Source organism: Mirounga leonina, unplaced genomic scaffold, assembly GCF_011800145.1.
Source record: "Mirounga leonina isolate KUSES-001 unplaced genomic scaffold, KU_Mleo_1.0 Mir_125, whole genome shotgun sequence".
NCBI lineage: Eukaryota > Metazoa > Chordata > Mammalia > Carnivora > Phocidae > Mirounga > Mirounga leonina.
The window spans coordinates 59,002,406-59,023,930 of NW_023270305.1; the positions used below are offsets into that span (position 1 = coordinate 59,002,406).

The 21,525-nt window shown below is 36.4% G+C and overlaps 1 protein-coding gene across 7 annotated transcripts in view; it reads left to right on the forward strand.

The window, feature by feature from the left end:
* The window catches only part of ASB3 (ankyrin repeat and SOCS box containing 3), a 112,914-nt gene that overhangs the window by 58,354 nt on the left and 33,035 nt on the right, over positions 1 to 21,525 (forward strand). For all 7 annotated transcript variants that reach the window (XR_004678591.1, XR_004678592.1, XR_004678593.1 and 4 more), the window contains 4 exons: positions 12,578 to 12,690; positions 13,280 to 13,415; positions 16,738 to 16,915; positions 19,936 to 20,133. Coding sequence is in view for 4 of the 7 variants with exons in the window: in XM_035001573.1 (XP_034857464.1) it covers positions 12,578 to 12,690; positions 13,280 to 13,415; positions 16,738 to 16,915; positions 19,936 to 20,133 (625 nt within the window). In the remaining 3 variants the exon portion in view is untranslated. The remainder of the gene's footprint in view (positions 1 to 12,577; positions 12,691 to 13,279; positions 13,416 to 16,737; positions 16,916 to 19,935; positions 20,134 to 21,525) is intronic.

A 21,525-nucleotide genomic window follows, 5' to 3' on the forward strand; every position in this document is an offset into this window, starting at 1 on the left:
TACTTGTGGCTAGTGGTTCTGTATTGGAGAGTTTGGCTGATCATACATCCTTAACTGAGCAGTAGTGCTCTTCTGTCTTTGAAGCATTTGTCTCCTCTGCCCTAGCATGCAGTACTAGGTGGGTCCCACAGCATGTTGAAAGGGAAGGAGTAGAGAATCACCAGTTTAGCCAGTCAGCTTTGCTTTAGCGAGATGGTAGAAGTTGCAGCAGAATTTTCCTCGTTTTCCTCAATTGATTAGGTGATGATCAGGGTTCTGTCTTCTTTGTTAGGCTTAGTTCCTACTATCAAGGGTTTACCATCTAATTGGGGTTATTAAAATAACAATTCAAGGCACACTTTAGTAAGTGCTGTAAGAGGCACAAAGTATTATGAAGGTGAGGTCAGTCCTAATTACTGTTATTATTCTGCTGTAGATTATCTACTTTCTTGTCTCTTCTCCCTCTCTGTTTCTTTAGGTTTTAAAGAATTTTTAATTAATATGTAAAATATAACCTTAAATTATATTATTAAGTAAGTAAGAATGTTCAGTTAAATTTTTATTCTGATAATGTTTTAAAAAATTCACATTTATACACATTAAGAATATTTCAGATATGCAAAATGTTTTTGGAATTCCCATTTGAAATTCTCTTCAAAATTTGTGGCATTCTTAAATATAAAGACAAATGAAATAAGTTGCCATGTACCTAACACTGAACTTCAGTAGTTTTCAACTTAGGGCAAATCTTGTTTCATTTATAGCTCTACTCACTGTCTCCACTTCATTATTTTGAGGGAAAACCCCATTCATCATATAATTTAACACATAAATATTTGTGTATGTATCTGCAAAGGATAAATATGTTTCTTTAAAAAACTATCACAATGTTATTATTGCTCTTAAAGATAACAATAATTCATCAGTATCAACAAACATCCAATTGGTGTTAGAATTTCCCTGATTGTCATATATATGATTATGTGTATTTTTCAGATTGTTGAAATCAGGATCCAGTTAAGGTCTCTGAATTGTAATTAGTTTATTTGTCCTTTATTTTATTTTTAGTACAGTGTTTCATCATTTCTACCTCATGTAATGTTTGTTACCTGTTCATTGATTTTAGGACAAAGTCTTGGATGGATGAATAGTTAACAATCTTAAGCATCTTCCAAGAATGCTAATGGTGTTTTAAAAGAATGTTACAGGGTGCCTGGGTGGCTCAGTTGGTTAAGCGTCTGCCTTCGGCTCAGGTCGTGATCCGGGGGTCCTGGGATCGAGTCCCGTATTGGAGCATGGAGCCTGCCTCTCTCCCTCTGTCCCTCTCTCTGTTTCTCATGAATAAATAATAAAAATAAAATAAATCTAAAAGAATGTTATATATTTGCAAGAGTTGACTTAATTTTCCTTATTCTCCAGACAGCATCTTGTGCACAGATTGTTACTGATGCTCATGTGAGCACATGTTACTTGAAGATTCTGATTGAGAGATATTATGATGTTAGTACATACTGAGTATGATACTACAAGAATAAAAGGAGACTTATAGTTCCATGCTGCTGAAGTGTCTGGTCTTAGTTATTTGCACCCATGAAGTAGTTTCTTTCTCTTCCTCCTTCCTTTCTTCCTCTTCTCTTCTTCAAAATATCTTATAGGATACTTTTCATGTATATGGCTGTCCTAGTATCACATAGAAATTAGTTTTATTTGATGATATCCACAAATCACTGTTTCTCTGCTCAGAATCACTTCAATTATGGAAATGCTTCTAAATCAAAGGAAGTTGGTATTACCACCTTATTGAGGAAAAGAAATAAATTTTAGTTTAGTGCCTATACTACATACAAATATGTAGGCATGGTTTATTAATAATATTCCTTCAAAACTAAATAATTCTTCAGCCTTGCCATAATGATTAGGTTGCTGAAGTATTTTTTTTAAAGATTATTTATTTATTTATTTATTTAACAGAGAGAGAGAGAGAGAGAGAGAGAATGAGAGCACAAGCAAGGGGAGTGGCAGTCGGAGGGAGAAGCAGGCCCCCCACTCAGCAGGGAGTCCGATGCAGGACCTGATCCCAGGACCCTGGGATCATGACCTGAGCCGAAGGCAGCCGCTTAATGACTGAGCCACCCAGGAAGTCCTGATTGCTGAAGTATTTTGCAGTAAAACATGTTAATAGGCTTCTAGGATATGACTGGCAATGACAATAAACACATACACTTAAATTATAAATTCTTTTCCAAATTTAGGTGAATAGAAATTAATTTCCAATCAAAACTTTGCTGGGATTAGATCATGGAAAAGTACAGAAAATCTGTAAACACTGATGAGTGTAAGGGTTTTTTTGTTGTTGTTGGATTGGGAGGAAAGTATTTGAGTTGTAGTCGTTGGTGACTGTTGAGTGTGAAGTCAGTGACTGTATGTAGCCCCAATACGGCCAGGCAGAAAGTATGCAGTTTGTTGTCTTGGAATTTAAGTCTTTAAAGATTTGTCATTGTCAGTAGCTGCAGCCTACTCTTACTGAGACATGAGAAAATGAACAAATGATACTAATTAAACAGTCTAAGGAAATGTCTTTAGAGTCATTGAAAACTTGGACAGGAAATAGGAGGACACGAAAGAGCATACAGGTTCTGTGTTAACAGCTTCTGCCTGCAGGCCCAGTTGTATTTTTTGAAGTAGAGGAAAACCTGGCAAATGAATAGCTGTTTGTACAGGTAGTGACCATGGAAAGAGAGGATTATGGACTTTGGACTCCTTTTTTTGGGATGGGAAAATAGTGTGTATGTTTGTAAGGTTGGTTGACAAGATCAATATAGTTGTGGAGGACGAAAGGTAAACATGTTTATTTAAACCAATAAAATTGGTCATAGGTAATTATTCTGGAGAAAATAAATCGGACAGTGAGGCTTACTGGGGCCAGCAGGTGGATTATAAGTGCTGAGGCCTAGAGAATGTTAGGGACTATTGAGGAAAGTGAAGCCCAGTGTGAAGGGACAGCCACTACTTGCTCCAGCCCAGTGTTGTCAGATTGCAAGGTACTTCAAATATGGATATATATATATTTTTTAATGTGAAAATTCCCAATTTCTGAATGTTGCCTCAACTATAAAACAAAACAAATGAACAAAACCAAATAAAACTGTGTGGACCAAATAAAATAGAATCTAACTGATAAGCTGTTCAGTTTGTGACCCTCAGTAGAATATATTTATTTGTTGTTTATAGAACTCAAACTAATGGATAGATAAAAACATATTTTTTTGTCCCCTGAAAGATGACTTCAGAGGTCTGGTTTTTTTCTGCACACAGCAGATCTCTTTGATCATAATGAGGAAGCAGGACTGTGTTCCAGACATTTGAATCATCTGTCTGGCCCTACAGTGTTGCTTCACTAATTCCGTAGGCTTCTCTATATGCTTCTATACTCTAGGTTGTAACACAGGATCTGAAATCTTATTATAGGGAAATGCTGTAAAAAGAGTGAGTTCTCACACAGGTATTATATAGGAATTTCTGTCTTAGGGTATTTAAATGTAATTTTGAATTGTTCTTTGGGCTGAAATTCTGTTTAAAGGCAGATGTTAAAGTGAGCTTGAAGATTGTGGCCAACAGCAGAAGTATTGTCTTGTGATGAAAAATTTGTAGACTTTGGAATAAGCCAATCTCCAAAATACTACTGTACAAATTTTTGAAATATGATATCTATTTGGAAAAATTGTTAATAGTGAGACAGACTAGTAGATATATGCTGAAAAGGAGGTGTCTGTATTAACAGCATAGATATCACAAATTTCATTTTTTTCTATTTTTTTTTTATTGTGTAAACAATAGCAGATTTTAAGAAGAAAAAAAATTGTCCCTTATCCTACACATTTGTATCTTCAAGAATTCCCTGCAGTTCCTTATGGGTAGGTATTTTATGTAGTTTATACAGAAATTCATGTAGATATTTTATAATTTTAAAGAAGCACTTCACATTTTATAAAATGCATCATACATTTTTCCAATTTACATTTTTCACTTAATCTGCTATAAGCATTTTTTTTACATTTCAACACTGTCTTAACAGTTATAGTTTTAGATATTATTTTAGTCTACTGAAGGTATTATATCATAATATTAGACATTTAGACTTTTTATTACTAGTCACTCCATGTTTGAAAAAAAATAACTGAAATTTTTCCACACAACAAATTTTCATTGAAGGATTAGTAAATAAAAAATAAACATTTTATTACACTTTCATATTAACCTTATTAAATCACTGAAAAGTTGGTAAATCATCACAAGGACACCATTTGCATAACGTATTTGCTAATTTAAGAAATATTACCATGTTTATATGTTTTCCCATTATCTGTTTATTTCTTGTACTTTATTTTTTATAAATTTATTCATGTCACTCATCTATAAGAGTCTTCATGTTTTCCTTACTGATTTTTATGAATTCTTTATATTATTAAGCTCGTTTTTATGTTTGGTGAAAATTATTATTTCCCTGAGCACTTGTTTCCTCACTACTTTTTAAATTCTATTGTATATATATCTGTTGAAATCCTTTTATCTTTTACTTTGTGATTGTATCTATGGCATTAAGGTTTAGAATGTTTTTTTTTTTTTTTTTAAGATTTTATTTATTTATTTGACACAGAGAGACACAGCGAGAGAGGGAATACAAGCAGGGGGAATGGGAGAGGGAGAAGCAGGCTTCCCACGGAGCAGGGAGCCCGATGCGGGGCTCGATCCCAGGACGCTGGGATCATGACCTGAGCTGAAGGCAGATGCTTAACGACTGAGCCACCCAGGCGCCCTAGAATGTTTTTCTACTAAAATCTGATAAATGTGCAATTCTGGTTTTTTAAATTTTTATTTTTTGATTATTGTGTGGTGAAAAGTTTGGATCTAAATTTATTTTTCCTTTAGAAACTGCTAATCAGTTAATCTAACACCTCTTACCACTCTTAACAAGTTCCATCAGTGTGCACCGCCCCCGCCCCGCACTGTCCCATGGTTCATATTTTAATTAATGCTGATGGGCCAAAGGGTTCTGGTAACTATATTCAAGGTGATGATTTTCCAGTGGAGTAAGCCAGAAAACACTTTGAGAAAAAAAGTGAGAGAAGAGAGGTCAACTAAAAGAAAGACTTTAAAACACCAAAGAGCCTGGACTTCATAGTTTTGAAAGTTCTCAGCCTCCACTAAGAGCAAAAGGCTTAAACTAAGAAGACTTACATTAAGATTTACAAGCAAATACCAAATCCAGGGCACCACCAGGGAAACATGGTATCAAAGTGAAGTCTTCTATATGATTGTAAAGTACTTTGTCAAAATCTGTGTGTGATAAAGGTGGTGCCATAGAAGTATTCAGGCAGATGAAAGGTCCTCTAAAGATTTTGGGGTGTGATTTATAGGTACACTCAAACAGTGGGGCTTTAAGAAACTTGGGGTGTTGCTCCTCAGCAGAAGCCCAGGGCAGAGAAGGGCTTATCTCAAAGAGCTTTGTGAGTGTGGTTTTTGTCTATTAAAGAGAACCCTAAGAAGATTCCCAGAAGATCCACGAAGTTTTAAAAGAAATATGTTGATAGAAACACTTGTGACTTGAAAGAGAGATAGGCGGAAAGATAGTACAAAACGTAAAGACACCATCGGTTACAGGAGCCCCTGAATGTGGTAGCAGTCACTCCCCGCTCCTTCCCCCAGCCCCTGGCAACTATGAAACTCCGTTGTGTCTATGGAATTGCTTATTCTCGACATTTCCTGTAATCACACAATATGTGGCCTTTTATGTCTGGCTCTTTTCATTTAGCATAAAGTTTTTAAGGTTCATGTTGTAGCATGTATCAGTACTTTATTCCTTTTTATGGCTGAGTAATATTCAGTAGTGTGGTTGTACCACCTTTTGTTTATCCATTCTTCAATTGATGAACATTTGGGTTGTTTCTACTTCTTGACTATTATGAATAATCCTGCCAAAATCATTTGTGTAAAAGTTTTTGTATGGGTATATGTTTTCTGGTTTGTTCTGTGGAAATTTCAAGGAGTGGAATAGCTGGATCATGTGATAACCCTGTGTTTATGTTTTTGAGGAACTGCTGGACTTATAAAGTGGCTGTACCATTTTACATTCCTACCAGCAATGGATGATGGTTTCAGTTTCTCCATATCCTTGTCAATACTTGTCCATCGTTTTGATTATAGCCATCCTAATGGGTGTGAAGTGGCATCTCATGGTTCTGATTTGCATTTCACTCATGATTAATGATGTTGATCTTTTTATGTGTTTATAAGTTATTGTTTAAATTTTGATTATAGCAGTAAAAGAACTCATTATGTGAATATCTCATTTAATTTATAAGTTCCAAATAAATACTTCTCTAGATTTTATTACTTGAATCTTATTGTTTCCATTTTAACATCAATCATGTGTAGGTTTATCTTTCCTGTGTAATAGCAAAGATCTGATTAGTCAATTTGAGAATCCTGCTTAGTGTTAATCTCAAGTCGTTTTTTCCCCTCTGCTCATTTCTATTCTTTTAGTATTTGTGATGGTGTGCTTAATGTTTGAAGTGACCAGTCAGTATAAATCCTCTTCTGTTTTCTGTCATCTAGCTTATATTTACTGAGTGGCTTTAAAAGTCAGGCACTTTGCTAAGTGCTGGGGATATATAGTAGTGAGTGAGGTTTATAATCTGGTGGGGAATTTATAATGAAAAGGTATACATGTGAATTATAATTGCAATCTATTAATAAGTGATAGAGAGGAATGGGACATTATGATATGATAGAAAGTAATAGGGGGACCTGCTTTAGTTGGGCTGGTCAGTGAAAATTTTTCTTAGTTGTTGCATTCTGAAAGTATGGAATGAACCATTGAAATAAGGCAAAAGGAGTGTGGCTAGAACACAGGAAAGTGAGGGGGAGAGGCTCACAAGGTGAGTCTGAAGAGAGAGCTGTTTTCCATTGATGCTCCAGCTGAAAATTTTTTCCTTGAATATAAATAAATGAACAAACAAATCAGTCAACCAATTAATTAAAACTTCTGACTATGCCATACAAAATACGGCTTCTTCCTGAGACCTCTTTGGCCTTATTTCCTCTCCCTGACTTACACTTAAGCCATAGGGGCCATCTTGCTGTTGCTCAAACATACCCAGCTCTTGGCTCCCTCATGGCCTTTACACTCCTGTTTCCTGCTTGGACTACTCCTCCTCAATCTCTTTGTGTGACTTACTGCTTTTTATCTTTCATTTCTCTCTTCAGCTAGCTGTCTTTGTTTCAAAGATGACCTCTATCTCCTTTTCTAAAGTAGCACACTCATCCCCAGTCACTGTCTATTATTTTACTCTGTTAATTTCTTTCACAGTATTTTCATGAGAACTTATTTTATTTATCTGTGTTTGTTTATTATCCATCTCTCTGACTAAAAGGGAAGTTCCATGAAGGCAAATACCTTGTCTCTTGAGTTGACTGCTATATAACCCTTGTGCTTGGTACAGTCCCTGGTACTGTTGAATGGCTGGATTAATTAATTTATTATCGCAGAGTCTTGAAGGATATGATGAAATGGTAGATTTTAAGTGCAAGTGGGAGCCCTGAAAAAAAATTAAACTATTAAGCTGTTAAGTTGATTTCAGTGGCTTGTTGTTTGTAGCCCCTTCTATAATGGAATTCTTCCATGGAACTGTCCGGTATGTTCATATAATCATCCTTAATTTACATATAATGTGAAATCATAAGAAGTATAGTGACTTCTTCTAAAGCACTGTGGTTTGCTGATTTTCTGGGATCTGTAAGTCAATGTGGCTTTTCTTTATGTTTTTTAAATCAAATTTTGGAAAATTTCAGCCATTATTTCTTGAAATATATTTTTCTCTGTCCCATTCTTACTCTCTTCTCCTTTGGGACTTTCAATTACATGTATATTGGGCTATCTGATGTTGACCCACAGGTTCCTGATGCACAGTTAATTTTCCTGCAGTCTTTTTTTCCTCTCAGTTCTTTCTTTGTTTTTTTCAAAGTTTTATTTATTTAAGTAATTGCTGTACCCAACATGAGGCTCAGACTCACCACCCCAAGATCCAGAGTTGCATACTCTTCTGACTAAGCCAGCCAGGCGCCCCGCTCTCTCAGTTCTTTAGATTGGATGATTTATATATATATATTTTTAAAGATTTATTTATTTATTTATTTGACAGAGAGAGACACAGTGAGAGAGGGAACACAAGCAGAGGGGTGGAAGAGGGAGAAGCAGGCCTCCTGCTGAGCAGGGAGCCTGATGGCAGGGCTCCATCCCAGGGTCCTGGGATCATGACCTGAGCCGAAGGCAGACGCTTAACGACTGAGCCACCCAGCTGCCCCTGGATGATTTATATTGATGTCTTCAAGTTCACTGACTCTTCTCCTTTCTCTAATCTTCTTTTAAAAGCCCATCCATTTCTTTTTTTCAGTTCTGGAATTTCTTTTTTTTTTTTTTTTTTCTTAATAATTTCATTTTTCTGCTGAGATTCTCTGTGTATACCTTTCTATATACCATATATTTTAAAAGTAAAGTCTTTGAACATATTTCCCTTAAATTTTTAAAACATGTTTATACTAGTTGCTTTATTTCATCTGTTAATTCCAACATCCGGGCCATCTTGGGGTCAGTTTCTGGTGACTGCTTTCTGACTTGTATACTGGACATGGTGGATAGTATGTTAGAAAGATTTGAGTTCTGTTATCTTCATATGAGAAACGTTGATATGTTTTTTTTCTAATAATTCATTTACTGACATATCACCTACAGCTTGTTTAGGTTTGGTCTTATGCTTTGTTAGACTGTATCTGTGGAGAGCTTAAGGTGTTTCCCGAGTGTGTCTAATTTGGCAGGACTCTCACCTCCCAACCTCTGCCCCCTTCCCCATCTTGCAGGACTTATTTTAGGCCTCATTAGAGCAGATCTAGAGTAGATGTTACTCTCAGATATGGTTTTTACTCCCAGGGCTTGGTCTTTTGGGTATTTTAGCTGGATGCCCAAAGTGTTAATGAGGTATCTTATTGTTTCACCCCTGTGACTGACCAGAACTCCTAGGATTTCCATTGTCCTCAGCACTGTTTGACCTCTAGTTATCTCTGTTCCATTCTTTTTTTTTCTTTTAAGTTTTTATTTATTTGAGAGAGAGAGTGAGAGAGAGTACAAGCGGGGAAGAGGGAGAAGCAGGCTCCCTGTCAAGCAGGGAGCCTGATGGGGCTCGATCCCAGGACTCTGGGATCATGACCTGAGCCAGAGGCAGATGCTTAACCTGAAGACTGAGCCACCTAGGCTCCCCTTATTCCATTCTTAATCCTTTAGCAGTTCTCCAGTAAGCTTCGTCTTGCCTTTGGCATGTGCAGCCCAGACTCAGGCAAGGATTCTTAGAGAACTTCCACACCAGGACCTCTCTGCACAGATCTCTTTTCTCTGGGGCCTTCCACCACAGATGTCAACTACTTAAACTCTAATCTCTGCTTCCTTAGTGGACTGCTATCCTCTGCTTGGGCTGTTTACTTTCTTGGAGTACCTTTTCCTCAACCTTACCCTTGCCCTGCTTGGACTTTAGCTCAAAGCACCATAATTAATAAATGTTGCCTGGCAGAGAGCTGAGGTGGTCACGGGGCTTACCTCATGTGTTTCCCTTCTCTCGGGAATCACAATGTTCTGCCTATTTAATGCCAGAAAAAGTTGCCTTACATATTTGTTCACTTGTGCAATAATTGATGGTGGGAAGGCTAGTTTAGTTCTAGTTATGTTGTCCTATCCAGAAGTCTAATTCTGAAGCCTTTTTAGTTTGGAAAGGGGATGTGTTCTTAAAAAGTGAAAATTTTACTTCTTTTTAGATGTTTTTTTTTTTCCCATTCATCCAGACAACGATTATTTATTTCCTGTCTTCTATCTGCATTTGGCACAAAGCATACAAGCAGAAGGAGGCACAGTTTCTTTCCTCAAGGAGCATACTTTCTTAGTGGATTAAGAGGCCAGCAAACAGGAAGTTCAAGTCTGGTTCTTTTCTCTTTTTTTAAAATAAACTTGTATTGAAGCATAACACACATTCATATCATACTGCACCCTACCTCCTCAATTTGGTAACTTGTTATATAAGGAAAAATAAATTAATCCACCTTTTCCAAAGGAGAGGCTTTTGGTAGTAGATGTAAGCTCTAAGTACACTTTTCTGAACCATTGTTTCTTAATTATTAACCATTAAATTTGCTTTATATTTAAATAATTAGTGAGAGCTATAAAAATGCTGTTTATCTGCTCATGTATTGGTTTCACTGTTTTGCCATTGGGAAATGTTTTCACTAGAGATGCAGATATCATATATCTTAATGTATTTATGATGTTAAAAACAATTTTTCTGTCTCTCTACTATAGTGTATTTAATAATCAAAACAAATTTTTTCGACTTTCATTTTTATAAGGTCAGCCTAACTCATGAAAAACAAACATCTTTACCCTGCTTCAGATATCACTGCTGACAGCCTGATAATCTTCAACTCAGGGTCTGGCTATAGAATGATTTTGCCAGCAATCACTGATAATGATGTATGAATTTGATATGAAACAGATTTTCTTCCTTTTCTCTTATGACCTCCACCCCAAATTAGATTGATTTTAAATTGATTATAGAAAAAATAGCTTGAAAAGCTGTTGTGTTTTTCTTTGGTAAAATGCCCTTGAACGTTAACTTAGAAATAAGATATGTTAAACTTCTATTACAGCGGTGCTATCTCAACCGTGGTGGTTTCTGAACCACCACATTTCTGAAACCTCCCTGAATAAGAGAATTCTTTTTTTTTAAATTTATTATTATTTTTTAAGATTTTATTTATTCATTTGACAGAGAGAGACACAGCAAGAGAGGGAACACAAGCAGGGGGAGTGGGAGAGGGAGGAGCAGGCTCCACGCAGAGCAGGGAGCCTGATGCGGGACTCAATCCCAGGACCCTGGGATCATGACCTGAGCCGAAGGCAGTTGCTTAACCGACTGAGCCACCCAGGCGCCCGAATAAGAGAATTCTTGACTATAGAACTTCTGACAGTCCTTATGGGGGAACTAAGCTTTGGTATAAATTCAATATACAAAATTAATAGAATATCAGTGACATTTATCTTTGATAATGAGTACATGTATCATTTCTTGTTTTCTACTTCTAAATATTTTATCTTTCCTATTGTTTTATGTATGCTAGCATTTTTCATGTGTGACCCTTCATTTAAAAGTCTAGTGCCTTTCTAATTTTTGACTGAGAGTTGTTGATTTTCACTTCCTACCTGCAACTATAGTAGAAGGAATAAATATATAAAATAAATAAAATAAAAAATACTTGTTTTTCAAACCTCCTTTCTCATTACCAAGCACATGAAGTCAGACCTTCTTATACACATCTGTCCTCTTTCTAATAGATAACTGATATTTCCCCAAACTTATAATTCCAAAAGTCATCACAGTAACCTCACACCTACATCATTCACAGTGTACCTGATTTGCTAATGGTGTATTTGTGTGTGTATTTACTTCAGTAAGTACTATATACCTTTGTTCTCGTGTTCCGTTTTTTTTCATTAACTCCTCCAGAACCAGTGCCACCTTCAATGCACAATTTTGTGGTAGATAACATTCTGGGAAGTTTGGTCCCACTTGTGTGTTGTATCAACTTAGTAACATCATACTTATGTTCTTCCTCACAAAGTAGGATTTACAAATTGTTATATTTACCTGACATCAGGCGACACCTATCTTGGGCTCATGTTAAATTAGATACGTAAAAGAAAGTAGAATAATTTGGTGAAATTCGTAAAAAGGGTAAGGGATTTTTAGGTATCTACGGGCATGCGAACTCTAAAGGATCTATGTTAGCAGCATCTTGGGAGCTGTTAGTTTCAGTTACTGTAGTTAAGTCATATGCAGTTCTTTAATAATACCCTTTAGGTTACCTGGAGTCTCCTTTTCAAATAAGCAGAGTTTTACCATATTTTCATTGATTGATACAAAAACGTCATTTTAACAATGATTGTTGTCTATGATGGCAGAAAATATCTACAATGCAAAACTTGCAGTGTTGCTTTTTTGGGTCGTCAGTGACTATTGTCATTTGTGGTCAGATGGTAATAATAGAAACCTTTCAATCCTTTCGAGACTGTTTCTTCAGCCTGGTGCTGTTTCTTCTGACTTATTCAAACTTGTCTCTCTCCCAATTGCATTTTTAACACCACAGAAACATTGTCTTCATTAGCAGAGGGAATAAGTGTTTGCCTCTTGTTTCCATTTCGTCTGTATCTTTTGCAGTCAAATGCTCTACCCCTGAGCTATACCCCCTCGTCTGTATCTTTTGAATAGGATTGAAAATAATTTTGAACAGATAGGATAGTATATGTTAATAGGTCTGGGCTAAGACAATTGTGATGAATGTTTTGGGATTGCATAGGGAATATGTGTTTTGATTTCTTGATAGGAATGATCAGAGCATTGTGAGTTCCAGGGTGAATAAGTGATGAGAACATCTCCAAAGTGTCCATTGCTGCAAACATGCCTTTGTACTGACAATAATTGTTTTGACTGCTGTATTGCAGCTGTTGAAAATGGACAGATAGATGTGTTAAGGCTGTTGCTTCGACATGGAGCAAATGTTAATGGATCCCATTCTATGTGTGGATGGAACGCTTTGCACCAGGCTACTTTTCAGGTAACCTCTGAATTTATTATTTCATTTCCATGTAAATTATGTGTTTTACCCTTTTAAAATGACAGTTCTATACAGTTTTTGCTTCCTAGTTGCCTGTGATTTATGATGGTTAGTGCAGTACAGAAAAGGCAGTCTAAATGCTAATGATCATTCTGAATAAGCCAGCTGCTCTGGTAGTTCCAGCAGCTTTGGGCTTCAGGGTTTATCTAAGTTTTTCATATGTTGATAGCAGAGTTAAGAGACCATCAGAATATTTGGGATATGAATTGATAAGGAGCAATGGCTTATTTTATTTATAGCAGTGTGTTTAGAAACTGGTAACTCCTTAGTGCTTGGGCTAGCAAACTAGTTTGCAGGCTTTAAAAGGATTATGATTCTTAGAGATCAGTGTTTCATCTGTTTATGTTTAATGGGCTAGCTAAAGGTATAGAATAATCTGATTGTTTAATACTTCCTTCTCATTGAACAGTACACTTAAAAAAGTTTTCCTTTAGTGAGGTTGAAAAAACCCCAAAATACAACAATAAGAAAAGAGATACCTTCTATTGTCTTTGTTTTCTCCTATTTAAAATGTGAATCTGTGCTTTAGGAAAATGCTGAGATCATAAAATTGCTTCTTAAAAAAGGGGCAAACAAGGAATGCCAGGATGACTTTGGAATCACACCTTTATTTGTGGCTGCTCAGTATGGCAAGCTAGAAAGCTTGAACATACTTATTTCATCAGGTAAGATTAATCCATTAGCCTTTGCACTGTTAAGATCTTGAGTTTTAACTGTGTTATCTTCCTAGGAAGTATAATTCTTGACCAGATATAAATCAGGTTGTGAAATTTATGGTTTTATGTTAGTGGTAAATAAGAGTACATGCAAGTTGATTTATAAGCCTGGTTACTAACTGTCTATTACTAACGTAGTGTGATGCACAGCTACTAATATATCTGAAGAGGAACATAATGATCTATCACTAAAGCAGTTTTATTGGCAAGTTGAATGATGGGTCTGTTCTTGCTTATGGGGACCTGAACAGTTCCAACTTTCTAGGGCAAGAGACTATATAAGCTTAATTAATTTATTAGATAGCTATTTTGTATATTAAGCCTTTGAGTTGTATGTTTTGATAAATTGTGTGATTATTTATTTATTTATTTTTAAAGATTTTATTTATTTATTTGAGAGAGAGAATGAGAGAGAGAGCACATGAGAGGGGGGAGAGTCAGAGGGAGAAGCAGACTCCCTGCTGAGCAGGGAGCCTGATGTGGGACTCAATCCTGGGACTCCAGGATCATGACCTGAGCTGAAGGCAGTCGCCCAACCAACTGAGCCACCCAGGCACCCTTGTGTGATTATTTAAATAGGTTTATTTGAAAGCATGTTTACACTTTATTATGTTAATAGCAACATAAACCTGCTAAAGGTTTCTCTGTGACAATTATTATACATTCAGCATTTCTGGAGAAGATGGTGTTGAGGTGACATTCTTATGCTGTGTGACATTTCTGTGACCAGAAATGCTTGTTATATAAGGGCTTTTAAATTCCTCCAAACACTGTGTATGGACTCACAGTACTAACCTGATGAAGCATGGATAGTTAAGAGCCAAAGGGAAATATATCAGATTGCCACCAGGTAAAAAAAAAAAATTTTTTTTAATACCTAGGCTTTTTATTTATGTCTATAATACTTAGGTTTTTAATAAATTACCTCCAGGAGGCACCTGGGTGACTCAGTTGGTTAAGCGTCTTGACTTGATCTCAGCTCACGTCTTGATCTCAGGGTCATGAGCCCAAGATAGGTGTTGCAGATGTGGAGCCTACTTAAAAAAAAAAAGTTACCTCCAAGTATACAAAACAAAGTTTATTTAGACAGCAAAGCATATATTTTCTTATTTCTGCTTTCTCCTTACAAACCTTCAAATGCTCAAGTTGAAGTATGTAGCAAAGAAAATATTAAGTGCCAAATTAAGATATCTGTTACAAATATTGAGTCTGTAAATCTTAGAGTTGAGAGGAAATCTCCAAAATCACTTATTTAAACATGTATTTTTTTAGATTGAGAATCCCAGGCCCTGAGTGTTTAAGTGCCTTGCCAAAGGTCTAGAAAATATTTACTGGCAGAATCAGGGCTTTGAAGCAGGTCTTCTCATGTATGACCTCTCTTGCTCTTTTATGTTGTACCTTCCTGAGGCTGTCCTAATTCATCTTATGGCTTCCAGTCCTGTAAGTTCCAGTTATTAGTGTGTAACTAATATTTAGAGTAAAATGGGTTATGGGGCCGCCTGGGTGGCTCAGTTGGTTATGTGTCTGCCTTTGGCTCATGTCATGATCCCAGGGTTCTGGGATTGAGCCCTGCGTCAGGCTCCTTGCTTGGTGGGGAGCCTGCTTCTCCCATTCCCTCTGCCTGCCGCTCTGCCTACCTGTGCTCTCTCTCTGTCAAATAAATAAAATCTTTAAAAAAAAAAAAGAATAAAATGGATTAAACTGCACCTTAATGACTATTTCCTCATGCCTAGTCTCCCAGAATGCTAGGCACCTGTTTTGTTTTGCTTTGTTCCTTTTTTCCCCTCTCCTCTCTGAAGTTATGAACAGCAAATTGGAAAGGTATGTAGCTATGTTTATAATGTAGCTATGTATGTTTCTAACTTATTAAAATGATTTTCCTTTCAGTGAATTATCTTGTCATTTTTCTGATTTCTCTACCTGTAATTTTATGGGGCCTGGTTCCTTATTCTTTTTGATACTTTGAAATTATCAATCAAAATGAAATACTGCTTAAAAAGGAAAGTTAAGTAGATTTCTTTTCTTGACTTAGTCTTTTCTCAGTAATTAGTGTTCCCTTCTTTCTGAGGCTGACTGTAGATGAAGCATCCACCTTGTATAAGTCAAGAACATTCTACTTGCCTGGATGTGTTGAGTGTCCAGTTGGAGTTTCTGAAGTTCCATGCACCCTTACTATTAACTTACTATTTGTGTTTTGCTTAAGTTTTTGCCTAAGTCGGGGCTATGGTTTATTCCAGGTGCATTTATGGAACATCCTTTCAAAGAGGTAGTTTTTTTCCTTGTGATGAAGATGACTTTTCCACTGAGACATATTCCAGAAATTTAAACATTCTTACAGTCATGTAGTAACACCATACTTAGCATACTTAACACACTATTTGTCAATGAGAAAAATTGGGGGATATTTTAAAACCTTCACAAAAAGTGAGGTCACTTTCCGCTTCTTTACATCTTGATGCGCTGGAATTTAAATAATTGATTAGTTTTTGTTCTTTAAAAAAAATCAGCTCAGAAACCCATTTAAATAGACATTTTCCCTTTCATTATAAGGTTTTATCGTGCAGTGGTCCTGAAGAAAAGGGACTTAATGAAGAGTATGGTCAACATTAGCTTTTTTTTTTAAAAGATTTTATTTATTTATTTGTCAGAGAGAGAGAGAGCGCGCGCAAGCAGGGGGAGCGGCAGACAGAGGGAGAACCAGGCACCACTGAACAAGGAGCCCAATGAAGAACTCGATCCCAGGGCGCTGAGATCATGACCTGAGCTGAAGGCAGACACTTAACAGACCGAGCCACCCAGGCATCCCTAGTTTTTTTTTTCATAAATCTCAGCCTGAATTGATTAATGGCATCTATAAATTCTTATGATTTAGGTTTTTCTTATATTTTTCTGTAATAATCAGACATTCCATATTTGTTGGTTTGCATTTTTCATTTTTCAGTGATTACTTATTGGGCCCACAGAGTGCTTGCTAGAGGACAGATTGGAATGAAATGAATCCTTCATTGAATAAGATTTTTGTTTTAGCTTAAAAATGAATTCTAAGGTACTAATCACTTGTTTCCTTGTTAACATAAGAGCGGAAACAATTTAAATGATTACCAACAAATGGGGAAAATCAGTATGTTTATACGACAATATCCACTGGGGTTGGAAAAACTATTGTACTATAAAGCCCTTTTAAGACAGCTGTTTTGAAATTTATGTTAATCATCACCTTTTTTTCCCCCATAAATTAGGATTGTCTGTTAAATGTTGTATTTTGTATTAGGTGCAAATGTCAATTGTCAAGCATTGGACAAAGCTACTCCCTTGTTCATTGCTGCTCAAGAGGGCCACACAGAATGTGTGGAGCTTTTGTTATCCAGTGGAGCAGATCCTGATCTTTACTGTAATGAGGACACTTGGCAGTTACCTATTCATGCAGCTGCACAAATGGGCCATACAAAGTAAGTATTAAAACAGAAAATAAAAATAGTCTCATAATCAAAAAGTAATAAGGAATAAATCTTCTGGGCCAGACCCTTCATCTCTAGGCAGAATCCTTGGTATTCCCTTCTTTGCCAACCTACTATATGACTAGATCCATTCCCATATCTGTCCCGTGCCATCCTGAGCTCCTCTTAGTCTTGCACTTTCCTCGTGTGCAGAGTGGCTAGAGACAGAATTCTGGGGCATCCTCAGGGTGTTAAAGTCTTTCCTCTGATTTCTCAAGTTGTGGCCATGCTCTTCTGCTCGGCTCTGGTTTTATCCCAGGTGTCTTTAGTTAGCGATCTGATGACCTTATTCAACTTATTTATGATACCTCCCTGACCCCAGAAAGCTTTTGAATTTGTGACTCCTTTTGGGTCGAGTCTTTCTTTTGTGTGGGCTGGGTAGTTCTCCCCGTCTTGAACCCTTTGACTAGACTTCTCTTTATCTAATCTCAAGTCCAGCTTGGTACTTTTCTCTGCTTGTTACTCTTCTTCCTTAGCCAAAAGTTCTTATGAAATATTTGCTATTTTCTAGAGAGAGGAAGACTTAGAGAAAGTTGGAACTCCCTGAAATTGGGGCTTCCAGGAATCTTAGAAGCTAATAACCTGGTTATACCTATGAGAATATGGTAGCCCATCTTAACATAAATTGGCAATGAATAGTATTAAAAAATATACGTTTAAAGTCTTTAGAGTTGTAATTCTAAAATAATAGTTTTATAGTTGTTGTTACTATTATTTAATTTAAAAAGTAGTATTGAAATTGCCATTACTTTAGTGTGATTACATGGTAGGAAAACAAATTCTGTAATTTGGTCATTATGCCACTAGGTGGCATGGTATTTTACTATTTCCTCAAAGATATTTTATGTATTTTTGCATCTTTTATAATTTTTCCAACCCATTTTTAAAAGTTAAACATATTTATTAAGGGACATTAAACAGGTTATTTATTTTAACAGAATACTTAGGTTTTAAGATCTGGAATTTTTCTTAAAATTCTTTTTTTTTTTTTTTAAAGATTTTATTTATTTATTTGACAGAGAGAGACACTGCGAGAGAGGGAACACAAGCAGGGGGAGTGGGAGAGGGAGAAGCAGGCGCCCTTAAAATTCTTGATTGTGTATTTAAACATAAGTGTTAGGTACAGTTATACTGGGAGCAGGGCGCCTGGGTGGCTCATTTGGTTAAGCGGCTGCCTTCGGCTCAGGTCATGATCCCAGGGTCCTGGGATCGAGTCCCGCATTGGGCTCCCTTCTCAGTGGGGAGCCTGCCTCTCCCTCTCTCTCTGTCCCTCCCCCTGCTTGTGCACTCTCTCTCTCTCTCTCTCTCAAATAAATAATAACATAAAAAAACCACAATTATACTGGGAGCTTTAAATTGATACCAAAACCCTATTGGGATTTGTCCTCAATTTTGGGAATTCTGTTTGTCATTACAATTTCTTCCATAGACTACTTCTAATGTAACCCTTTCTGTGAGTTTAAGTTCTACTTAAATGTTAACATCTTAAGCCTACCTTACAAAAGGAAAGTAGCTTTGGAGTAGCCCTGCCTTTCTTTTCCCAGAAAGAGGGGGGATTTCATGGCTGGCCTTATCTCTACAGTTTTATTTTTAATTTTAGAAGAATAGACTAGTTCTTTCTTTCCAGCTGAATCTGGAGGTAAGTTTACAAATAATCTAAGAACTTAGGTTTTAATGATTTTCTTTAGAAGTTCCTCTACTTAGCAACCAGTTTCTTTATAAATCTGCCTTAGTGTTTAAAGAGCTTATATTCTTTTCAGAGAATAGAATATTTTAGCAGAAATTCTTATTTCTTCGGGCACCTGGATGGCTCAGTCGGTTAAGCATCTGCTTTTGGCTCAGGTCATGATCTTAGGGTCCTGGGATGGAGCTCCACATTGGGCTCCCTGTTAGCAGGGTGTCTGCTTCTCCCTCTCCTTCTGCTCCTCTTCCTCCCCTTGCTTGTGCCCAATCCCTCCTCCCCACCTTGCTTGCTCATTTGCTTGTTCTCTCTCTCAAATAAATAAAATCTTAAAAATAAAAAAAAAGAAATTCTTGGGGCACCTAGGTGTCTCAGTCATTAAGCATCTGCCTTCGGCTCAGGTCATGATTTCAGGGTCCTGGGATCAAGCCCCGCATCGGGCTGCCTGCTCAGCGGGAAGTCTGCTTCTCCCTCTTCCTCTGCTTCTCCCCCTGCTTGTGCTCTCTCTGTCAAATAAATAAATAAAATCTTTTAAAAAAGAAAAGAAATTCTTATTTCTTTGTCATGAAAATACTATTCATTTCATGACACTCACCATCCTTAAAAATTCTTAATAATTAGAAAAATAAGACTTCAGTTTATTAAAAAAAGGGAAGTTTATTTAAAAAAAGAGAAATTATTTATTTTCTTGATATAAGTTTATATCTGGTGTAATGAAGTTTTAAATTGTTAGATGCTAAAATATCTAACAGAAAATTTGAATTGGGGGGGAGTAGGGTGATGGGGTGGCAAAGTAAATAGTGAAAAAATAAGGGGCGCCTGGGTGGCTCAGTTGGTTAAGCGACTGCCTTCGGCTCAGGTCATGATCCTGGAGTCCCTGGATCGAGTCCCGCATCGGGCTCCCTGCTCGGCAGGGAGTCTGCTTCTCCCTCTCCCACTCCCCCTGCTTGTGTTCCCTCTCTCACTGTGTCTTTCTCTGTCAAATAAATAAATAAAATCTTAAAAAAAAAGAAAAAAAGAAAAAAAAGAAAAAATAAGGATAACCTGTTCCCTATTTACTTATGGTCATATTATTTAAGTCTGTTTTAGATATATAGTAAGGACCTTTGTATAAAGCAACAATAGTAAGGGTAACATTTTGGAGTGTACAGCCTGTAATAATTTAATGTAGGTAGAAGACAGAAAGACTTTAAATCAGTCAGGTGACTCTTAAAATATGTGCTGTAGAAATGTTGCCTGCACTCATGTACGTATAAAAACATTAAATGCTCCTGAATTTGTGTGGTTACAGAATCTTGGATTTGTTAATACCACTTACCAACCGGGTTTGTGACACTGGGCCAGACAAAGTGAGTCCCGTTTACTCAGCAGTGTTTGGAGGGCATGAAGAGTGCCTAGAAATGTTACTTCAGCATGGCTACAGCCCAGATGCCCAGATGTGCCTTGTCTTTGGATTCAGTTCTCCCATGTGTATGGCTTTCCAAAAGGAGTATGTATATTTGCTGTATTTTTATTCTTTTTTGCTATATGGAGATGTATTTCCAAGTGATTTCCTTTTATGGTGAGACTTATTATCTCATAGTGCTAAATTGTTGACTTAACAAATAACCCTCTATGATGTACCTTGTTCCATCAAAGTGCAGTAAAAATGAAGTGATAATGCAAGATTTTTTTCTCTTCTCTTTTTGGATCTGGATTATGTTTTCATTGTGGCCACTTTAGAGAATACTTTCAGTGTATTAAAGTAAACGCAGGGTGGGGCGCCTGGCTGGCTCAGTTGGTGGAACATGCAACTCTCCATCTCAGGGTTGTGGGTTTAAGCCTGACGTTGGGTGTAGAGACTACTTAAAAATAAAATATTAAAAAAAATAAAGTAAATGCAGGAGTTCTCTGCTAATTCTTGGTTTTCAAAACAATTCAAAAATTAAAACATTCAGTTATATGATGAATAAGGCCTGAGGATCTAATGTATAACATGATGACTATAGTTGATAACACTGTATTGTATAATTGAAATTTGCTAAAAAAAGAAAATGGTAAATATGCGATGTGATGAATGTGTTAATTCTGTGGGGGGAAATCCTTTCACAGTGTGTATATTTATGGGATTATGTTGTATATTTTTAAATAACTGAAAATCTTATTTGTCAATTATACTTTAGTAGAGCTGGGGGATGAAAAAAGAATTCAAAATGACTTTATCAAGTAAGGCATTGATTGTGTTTCAGGTATTTTACCATTTGAAATTTATAAGACTTGTTCTTAGCCTAAAAATGAAACTTTAGTTTTGTAAATATTATTGTACTTTTAATGTATTCAGTATGTGGCATTTCTTTATGTGAGTCAGAGTAATTAAAAAGTCTTAAAATATTTGTTCTGCTAATCTTCTATGATCCTGTGAAGTAGAATAAATGAAGAATTACTGCTGTTTTATTAGCTTCTGGCCAGTCCTTGTCTGTAAGATTCCTAAGGTTTTTAAAATAGATAGTAAGAATAAGGCCATGTGCAAGAAAAACCATACTGAATAATATGTAGGGTCCATCCATCAATGGAATAAGTTGTGCAGATGGACACTCTTGTTTTTATTGATACAGAAGAGGTTGTAGGCATACCCTAAATGTCATTGGCTCTCTTGAATTCACTGTTATGGACAGCTCTCCACTATTTAATTGAAATATCTATCAAAAATTTATTTTCTAAGCTTTTCAGTTTACCATTTTTTAACATTTCTGTGTAAAATAGTAGTTCATTTTATTTATTCAGAATGCAAGCTTCCAAGTATATATTGTAGTCTGAATATTTGGGGATTTGGTGAATCTGAGTATCTGGGACCTACTCGATGCATTACTTCCATGATTTCATAGTAGTTTGTTGTGTACTC